The 9,207-nt window shown below is 43.3% G+C and overlaps 1 protein-coding gene and 1 non-coding gene across 2 annotated transcripts in view; both read right to left on the bottom strand.

Moving 5' to 3' along the window:
* Positions 1-514: 514 nt before the first annotated feature.
* LOC149363408 (uncharacterized) overlaps positions 515-9,207 on the bottom strand; it is a 37,529-nt gene continuing 28,836 nt past the window's right edge. The window contains exon 3 of the mRNA XM_089568524.1: positions 515-584. Coding sequence (XP_089424650.1) covers positions 515-584 — 70 coding nt within the window. The remainder of the gene's footprint in view (positions 585-9,207) is intronic.
* TRNAT-AGU (transfer RNA threonine (anticodon AGU)) lies at positions 6,647-6,720 on the bottom strand. The gene has a single exon. It is a non-coding gene; the product is annotated as a tRNA-Thr (tRNA).

The following is a 9,207-nucleotide window of genomic DNA, read 5'->3' as shown; positions in this document are numbered from 1 at the left end:
TTTGCTTTTGTGTCTTTATTTTTCACCTCTGTGACCACAAAACGCATTTTATGGCAAAGAGCAGCTTGATGTCTAAAGGTTGATGACTTGTTTCCGTACTTTTGATATCGAGGCTTGTTCTTGTATTGGTAAGGTTTGTTTCTGTAGAAAAAAAAGCACACAAATGAACAAAAACTTGAACAATTGCATTCTTTAGATACAACATTCGAACACAGTAACTTCGGTATTGTGATGCATATTACAACACTGTCGCTTATGGTAGAGATATACAGTGACTGCGGGGACTTAAGTAACGACAGAGTAGTTCACTACAATGGGCAGTTTGGCAGCAAACACCTACTTAAGGGGAATCATGGATATAGGAACCTAACTTTATCTGATGCGTGTACTTAGTGGCAGCTATGGTGTTCGAGCCTGAACCCTCCTTGACAATATCGCAAATGGTTCGTACAGAATCGCCTAGGTTGTCTCTGAAACAAGGTCATCTAAATGTTCGTTGCGGTTTCTTGGCTGCTTACCACTTCTTCAAGAAGGTGGGGTACCCGAGGGCGTTCAGTCCGTAGCCGTAGTTGAGGCCGTACGGGCTGAGGCCGTACACGTAGCGGACGCGCACAGGATGGGCGTCGACCCGGTGGCTGTAGCTGACGCCCGTGGTGCGGTAGCCGTACGGGGTGGCCACGTTGTGCACGGTGGGAGACACTGGCACTGCGTGGCGGACGGCAGTGACAGCGGCGGCTACGGGGGCGGCGTGCACGGTCGAGACAGTGCGCACGGTGGGGTAGCCGGCCACCGGAACGCCGTACGTGGGAACGTACACGGCGAGGGCATTGCCCAACAGAGCGAAGAGGAACAGGACCTGCAGGCAAAGTGTGGCGTGATCTACTTACGAAGGTGGAAGGAGAATGAATGGCCAGAAAAGGAGTTATTGAAAGAGAACATGAGAGGTTGGTAGACTAATTACCCAGCGGCGACATGAACAGAACTTAGGGAATCTCTTCACCATTAAATTTTGGTTTTTGTTTCTGGGAATGGTGCAGTAGTCTGATTATCCATACACTCTTTCCTACACTGTTTTCAATAGGGAGAACTGAGTGGGAATTCCGAAGTATCAATTATATTTCAGGTGCACTAGAATTTCACCGCTTCACGAACAAAGGAATCGATTGCTGCGCGCGGCATTAAGACGTTCGAAGTTCCGAGATTTTCGAGTTGAAGACAACGTAGTGAGAAGTTACTTACGGCAATCATGGCTGAATTGATTAGTTGCAGCTCTGAAGGGCTGGAAGAAATGATGCTTTTGCAGGGACGCTCAGCCCAGTTTTATACTCGGCGTCAGGAGGGAGACATACCTGTAGTATGCGCCGACCTGTATTTCTTCGTTTTTTTTTTTCCGCGCTATCCCAGGACCTGCTGGCTAGGGGCGGAGTCTGTCTTACTTGATTATGTTATTTTGCACTGAGATTACTGTCTCCCTACGGTTACTTGCCCTTTTTTTTATTAAGAGCAGGAACATTCTTTTCTTTGAATAAGAATGCCGAATTTAGCCATCGCCTCTGCAGTTATGTGTTGGTTCTGTCACTCTCCAACCTCGCAGTGAGAATCTTTGAGCGCGGACGTAGAAAAAAGATCATGGTGCATTTGCAGGTGCTTCGGGAGATATATGCAAGCCGTTAACGAGTAAAGACAAGTTTCGTACCCTCGAGTTAACCTCTCAAGGCCAGCTTTAATTTATTTCTGTACTCAGAGGCAGTGTCACCCGTCGTGTAGCCTTGAACTTTCATCGTGGTCGCGATCTGCATTCCGGCGTGCTTAGTTTAAAGCGCTTCCAGAGCTCTCGCGTATCTCTACGCCATCATTCTTGTGTTCGGCCTGCATTGATGTCGACACACTTTCAGCTACGCGGGCGTTACCGACCGCTCTGGTGGGACGCTTGGGCGTGCATTTATTTTCCCTGTGTGGTGACGCCTATGTGACAATTTCTAAGAGCTTGTAACATTAGGTTTTCGAACGGGCGTGAATATATTCGCCTCCTCTGATCATTGTGCAGCAAGTGTCGCTGAAGGTTGCAATTATGACCGCGCGAAAAAGACACAATTGATTCTGGCAACATCAGCACGGTGTTTTTGTGAAGTATAAGTATTTTACTACGAACAGGCAGGGAATTTAGAAATAGCCAGTGAAATAACTAGCTTCTACGAAAGAAAACAAGTCATATGTGTTTAAGCGCTGAAATATGTTTTTTTTCCTCCATCATCAAGTGAAATTCCTCGCTGTTTAAAATGAAGAGTAGAGAGCTGGAATTGATGAACAAGACAGTTATCGCTTTCGTTCGAGTCTCGAAGATTACTATTTGATGAGGGGCTTAAGATGAGGGCCTTATAGCGCATTATTTGATGCAGGGACCCATTAATCCTGTAGCGTTATATTGTCAACGCGGAGCTTTAGTGTCCGGTAAAGTTTATTTTCTTTGTAGAAAACCACGTATATTACGCAACTAAATGGGTACCTAGGACTATTAAATGCTTCCACTAAATCTGCAACTCATATGCGCTGTATATTGTTGTCATACTATTTCAACAATAATACTACGCTTGAAACACTCTACAGCCACCATTTAATTATTAAACCGTATATCTGAGGGAATATAGCAGGAAGAAATTAGGGCTTTATATTTTCACCATGCATCCCGAATAATTTCTGCAATTTCTTTTCAGGAACTAACACTGTCGTTGAAAAGGAAAGGGATACGTGGTATTCTCCACACTGCAGATATACGGCACTACGGGCATTTCATTATACCTGACAGATGTTTCCTAGAAGAAGCTTATCTTGAAACTGAGCCAGAAAGCATAGAAAAATGACAGAAACCGCACCAGTAGGATAAATGCAGACTTCTTTGCAACTATAGAAGCCTTAGAATCGATTGGAACAAGGTGGCGTGTTTAGAGATCAACCAAAAAGAAGAAAACATAATCCTGCCAGTTGCCATGGCGGGAAAAATGGAGGTTCAATGGAAGCTGTATCACATTCGTGACCGCTGAAGCAAGTTTCGCCCATTAATCATGAACTAATAAGAAATTTCAAACTGTCCTGAAAAGATTAAATCCGGTCTTACTGCTTTAAAAGTGGCTGGTCAAGACCGCATGATAAAAAAAATCTGAAAAGCAAGACCAAAAGCAAGCAAAGCAAGACGAAAACGTGCTCACATTGCCGTACGTGTTCACCGGTAACTCTGGAGTGCAACCACTGTGTGAAGGTGTATGGCAATAATATATAACAAAGAAATGTTTTCGGGGATAATATTTATTTGGTGCGCACTTGTCCCCCATGACACTCGAGCGGTTAAACGCAAACACGTGCAAAATATCGCAGCTTTTTCACAGGCATGTACGTTTGTGCCGTTAATGATCTATCACTTGGTCCAACCCGCCATCGCAGCTTACTGCCTATTGCATTCGGCTGAACATAAGGATGCGAGTTCGAATCTTGTCCAGGAGAGCCTCCCTTACAGGCAGGTTGGTTGGTTGGTAACAACTTTATTTATAGTCCTGCAGAGCTTTCGCCGACAGGGCCTTAGGTCTCCCACGTGGAGATGTCGAGGCAGCAGGTAAGATGTAAAAATTCCGTGTTCTGTGCGATGTTAGCTCACGTTAAAGAAACTGAGGCAGCCGAATGTATTTTGGAGGCCTCCACTGTGGCGTCTGTCATAGCCTGTGAGAAGGTTTGGGGTGTTAAAATTTCTCATTCGTACCTTACCATTTGGTGGACACTGAAGTAGAGATGTTGTTGCATAAGCGGCCTTTTCAGTACAAAAAACAACGGTATAAGACGAGGTAAAAAATCTCGCTCCACTTGACAGTGTACTGCAAAGAAGCCCGGCACTGAACATTCAATTAGTCTCCAAGTTCAAGCTCTTTGAAAAACGACGGCCGGTGCATGAATAAATTTAATTTTTGTTGTTTATTTTAGATGTCGCTTTTTCAACGCGCAAAACGGGGCGCTCCTGACCAATAGTTTTTACTACAGGTCTGCAGAGTGCATAAAATGTATTACGCCATTGAGCAAACTCTTAGTGTAAAAAGGATGTGGTAAGAATGAATTTGAACATATTGTATTAATTTCATATTTATTTCGTATTTTTTGTAGGTAGTAATTAGCAGAAACTTCTTTTCTAATAGCTTTAAGCTTCCTGTAAACAAACCTAATGTACTAAGAAAAGTAGAGCCGTTTAAACTTCCCAAGATATATACACACTATGGAAAAAGGTGCCGAATGTTCTACATCCCCTTCCTTTTAACCAACTTCCAACAAAAATACTGTCATTGCAGACTCTCAAAGATGTCAAATCACAAGTAAAATCCTGGCTAGTTATGTCTAAAACCTGTAAAACGGCACACTGACATAATGGCTCGAAAAACTCTGAAGGCCTTGTTGACGTGTTATGAAGCACGGTTGATTTTTTCTTTTGTTGTAACCTCCTAATCTATGTAATTAACCTACTTTTTCAGTGTGTGCAAGTGTGATTGTTGTTCCTATCAATATATGTTTGTTTTTCTTTTTTTTCTCTATTTTATATTCCAAACCATGTAATTTTGTCTGTACTGAGTCTGCACTTTTTTTTATTGCCGTGGCCCGCCCACAAGCGCCCTGTCTTGCGCTGCCGCGGGCACATATACTTCCATGTGTAAATATGACAAAATAACTATGTGTGTATATGTATATGTATATGTATATGTATAGGTCCCTGTGCCTTAATTGCAATACGAAAGCTTTCTCAGTATACCAGCAAAAATATTTTGAACGTTCTTACAAATACGTAAAAGTGCACTTTTGCCCGCTCAGTATATTTATAATGCATTAAAAATATACCACAGATATACATTAAATTACGTTAAAAATGGACTAAAAATATACCTTTACTCCATGAAAAATATATTTTCTTCGGCGTTAAAATAGTCTACCATTCGGCTTCACCGGATCAGACCGGTTAATGTTGTCAGCAGAAGAACTAATGACTGACCCGGCTATAAGCGATAAGCATAAACAGCCCATCCCTGAGAGACGCGGAGTTCTCATCAATCGAAGGTCCATGACATTGCAAACTCATGAGACGGAACTGGAGCAAGAAAGATGTCGCCTCACCGCAAATACCGACAGAAACTTGCGCAGAAACCAAGTGCTCCGACAAGTCCCATCGTTGGCTTGCCTTATATCCTGTATATACCAACCGAGAGACGACGCATTATCTTTGGTCTCGTTCGAGTCTGGGGGCGATCTAGAACCGAAGTACTGTCCGAAACTTGCGTGAGGCGTAGGTATGGAGTCGCACTGCGAACCAACAATAAAATTCAGGGGGCACTTTGGCTCTCTAAAGTGCTGCAAGGCGAAAGCGTTTCCTGGCGCACTGTTTGTTAGTAGTTACTTTTTATTTTTCAGATTTTTTTTAAATTTTTTGCTCCTTTTCTTACTGTTATTGTTCTTATTTTTATTTTCATCTTATTTTTATTTTGTGTTTATTTTTGTTTTTCTTATTTTTATTTTTTTCTTTACTTTATTCCATTTATTTTATTTATGAACCCATGCATTCACTAGATGCGCCTTTATTCATGCTCGAACCTTGAGCCTTCGTGGCGGAGTAGTAGCGTCTCCTCTTCAAATGCCAAAGGCCCTGGTTCGATTCCCACCCTCGGCGCAGTTTCTTTTTAAGCAGTGACGCCGAAAGGCGGACAAATCTGCCGACACGGCTGCCGACGCGTCTGCTAACGACAGTATGAGGCATTAAAGGCTTTTTCCTTAATACTCAGGCGTCTAAAGGAGCCGGTCGGCCTTGCCAGTCGGGATCCTTTCCGCTGGCATGTTCGGGCCCGAAGGTGCCCAAGGCGCCCCTGCCGGTATAATGCTATCACGTTATCTACACGTAATGTAAATAAGTGGTGATTGCCTTCCCGCTAGAAGTTACTATAAACAGAAGGACGACAGGAAAGAGAGAGTTTTCACTGTTCCCCGAAATGTCATTTCTAACCCTAGATTCTTCCACGGTAGCTTGATGTGTGAAAAAAATATCTGTACGCTAACTCCCCGTTTGTTACAATTGAAGTATACTTTGGAAGAATTAATCTATATTTGCGAAAGTAGACTTCAAAAACATTGACAACATGCGAATGCTATTTCCCGAAACTTGATTTCGAGAACTAGACTCTTCAAAGCAGCTTGATGTGTGCTGCGAATGTGCTTACGCGGACTTCCCATTTGTTAGAATTGAAGTATACTTTGCACGAATTAATTGCATATATACGAAAGTACACTTTTAATACATTGACAAGATGCTAAACCTGCATATATATTTTTCACATATTTGAAACGTGCTCGAAGTATGCTTTCATTTAGGTATTTTTGGCAAATTTTAATAATATATTTCGGATACCAAGCATGAAACTTCAGGAAGCTATTTCCTACATAATTTTAGGTCATTCATGATTACAAAATTCGTTTAAAATACAATATAAATATCCCACCGTATATTCGGAACGTATTAGTATTCTAATAAGGGAGTAATTACTCATTGACGTCCACCCGAGCGCAGCCATGCGGCTACAAAGGAAAGCTATGCAGCTTTCAAAGAAACTTCGTAGTTAAAGAAAAATTCGTCCTGGTCCGGGGTTCGAACCCGGGACCGCCGCTTCACTGGAGCAGTCGCTCTACCAATTGAGCTAACCGGGACGGCAAGCTCATGGTAGGGCGAGAACGAATTGATCAATAACTCGAAGTGGGAACAGTGTTGGTCAAATGTTTAGGAGAATCCCCCAAGGTGGAGTAGTTTTATAATAAGGGAGTAATTACTCATTGACGTCCACCCGAGCGCAGCCATACGGCCACAAAGGAAAGCTATACAGCTTTCACAGAAACTTCGTAGTGAAAGAAAAATTCGTCCTAGTCCGGGGTTCATATTATTCTCTTTATTCTCGTTTTATTCTCTTTAGTATAGTTAATATTCTCTAAGGGAAGACAGTTTCAAATAAAGTTGATGTGGCAACCTTCCATCCAGGATGAAGAACCGTCACTGAAGTTGTAGCTTTAGCTTAGGGCGGTTTAGCTCGGGCCTAATCACAATTTAATGTGTGCGAGCACGATTAGCTCTAGTTTTTCATGCTTTATCTTCACTTTATGCTGTTTTGCTCAATTTCAACTACAGCTTACCTTAGTTGATATAGCATATGATGGAAGTTCGCGCGATTTTGCATCACTTTAGACTTAAACTGCAGTAGGATTGGTCATTATCTGCATGCATACATTTAGGGATTCCCATCCCGCTCCTGGCGCAGTGGTGCGGCGGCTAAGTGACGCGACACTGCCCTGCGATGGGGTGTGCTGCGATCGGTGGGGCTTTTGAGACGCATGTCAGTAACTATCGTCTGCCACGGTGGGCAGTTTACTCACTATCCAGTGGGCAGGTTGTGATGAAGTCGCAAGGTCACGTGACCTGGGTGGCCCATCTGCCACTCAGGCGGTTGGCACTTAACTCTCGAAGTCGCGGAGGAACCGGACAAAGATGTAAAGGAAGGCTTTTCCGCGCAGTTGAAGTCTCAGTGCGAGCGCACCAAAAAAAGTCGAGGATCGCAATGTGAGCAACGGCTTCCTTGCGTCGTCGTCAGCACGTCTGTTCGCTGAAGTTAACTCGATGTGTCCCTGATTTGGAACGTATATTGAGCACCTGGTGATGGTTCACTTTCTTTGAAAGCCAGCATATGCACGATCAGGGGAGCAGAGTTGGCTGATGAACCATGGCGCGGCGACATTTCTCATGCAAATAATGGCTGGCTTAGTTGAACGGTCAAACAATGGCTCACGGACTCAATGAATTCTTTCCGTTACTTCACGGTGATTACTTCACGCACATTGACAATGTTGCCAGTATCGAGACACAAAATTGCTGATGGTTTATCTTCAGTTAAACCTGGTGTGTAACCGAAAGCTTCATTCCCTTGGCTAAGCCAAGAGTGCTGCTTGTGGTTGAAGAAATGACGAGACTCATAGTTTGGCTTAGGAGAGACACATTTATTCTTTGCTTTTGAATATTTCTATGAAGGCACTCCGATGGTCACTGAAGTAGTGCGGCTTGATGGTTACCTGGTTGGTAGAGAATGCCGAAGCAAGTGCAGGCTACACTAAGGTGGCCCATAATGTCATAAAGCTCTCACTACTATAACCATATAGCTAAACCACCAGCAATTTTTGTTTCACCTTCACTTGACCTGGACTCGTGACCTTATGGGTCACATTTGTGTAGCAGCATAGCAACACATGATGGCTCTAGTGTGGTTTGACCTCTGAATTGCTTGAAGGCGAAAACCGCAAGCACCGCGAAGAAAGCCCTAGATATCCCGTAGTAAAGCTTCCGCTTAAAAAAAATGGATTTCTGCAGTCTATGTTGAGCACAGAACAGAGAGCCACTAATTTTTTTTTTCAAACGACTGGGCACAAACCTCAGAATGATAACGCAGCCAACGGTAACAAAGCTTGGGTTGGGAAATTAATTTATGATAAAAAGACAGTTATTCTATAGAAGAAGAATTTTCAGGGGCAGTACGTCGCGACTAGCGCAAGGAAAGTGCGGTTGATTCCTTGTGCAGACGGAACTTGTATATATAGTGTGGGTGATTTATTGAGAATAAAAAAACGGGTTTATAAAAGCCTATACAAACGCACTTAAGAAATTCCGCAAGAAGACTAAGGCGTAATGCGCAGAATATGGTCGCACTCAAGCCAAACAAACTCAAGGAGGAGTAGTGATGTGGCTTTGCGCCTGTTATTTTCCAGTCCTTAAACCAAAACACAAATGCACGAACAAAAAGAGCTTTGTCCTGTAGTGTAAAACCCCGCTGTCCATCACTTAGAAATTGGAGCTTTCTTCCGGTGGCGGCGTTTTTATCTGTAAAAAAAAAAAGATGGAGATGAGTAAAAGAAGCGGTGAGCAACATCACATCATTAATGCATTAACATTAGACGAGTTCGTGCAAGCAGATTTGGCGACCACTGTCTCTCAGTAGCCAGGGGAAGGTAGCCCGCCTACCCCGTTGTCGAGGTGGTAGCCTACACACTGTGCTACGAACTGAGTATACCAGCTTAGTATGACACCTCGTATATGACCACCTTTCATGAGTTTATCTCGGTTATAACGAACGTTAAGAGCCGCCTAGGATACAACGT

The sequence above is a fragment of the Amblyomma mixtum genome, chromosome 2, assembly GCF_055824585.1.
Source record: "Amblyomma mixtum isolate Tamu chromosome 2, ASM5582458v1, whole genome shotgun sequence".
In the NCBI taxonomy this organism is placed as follows: Eukaryota; Metazoa; Arthropoda; class Arachnida; order Ixodida; family Ixodidae; genus Amblyomma; species Amblyomma mixtum.
This window is presented reverse-complemented; position numbering and strand designations above follow the sequence as displayed.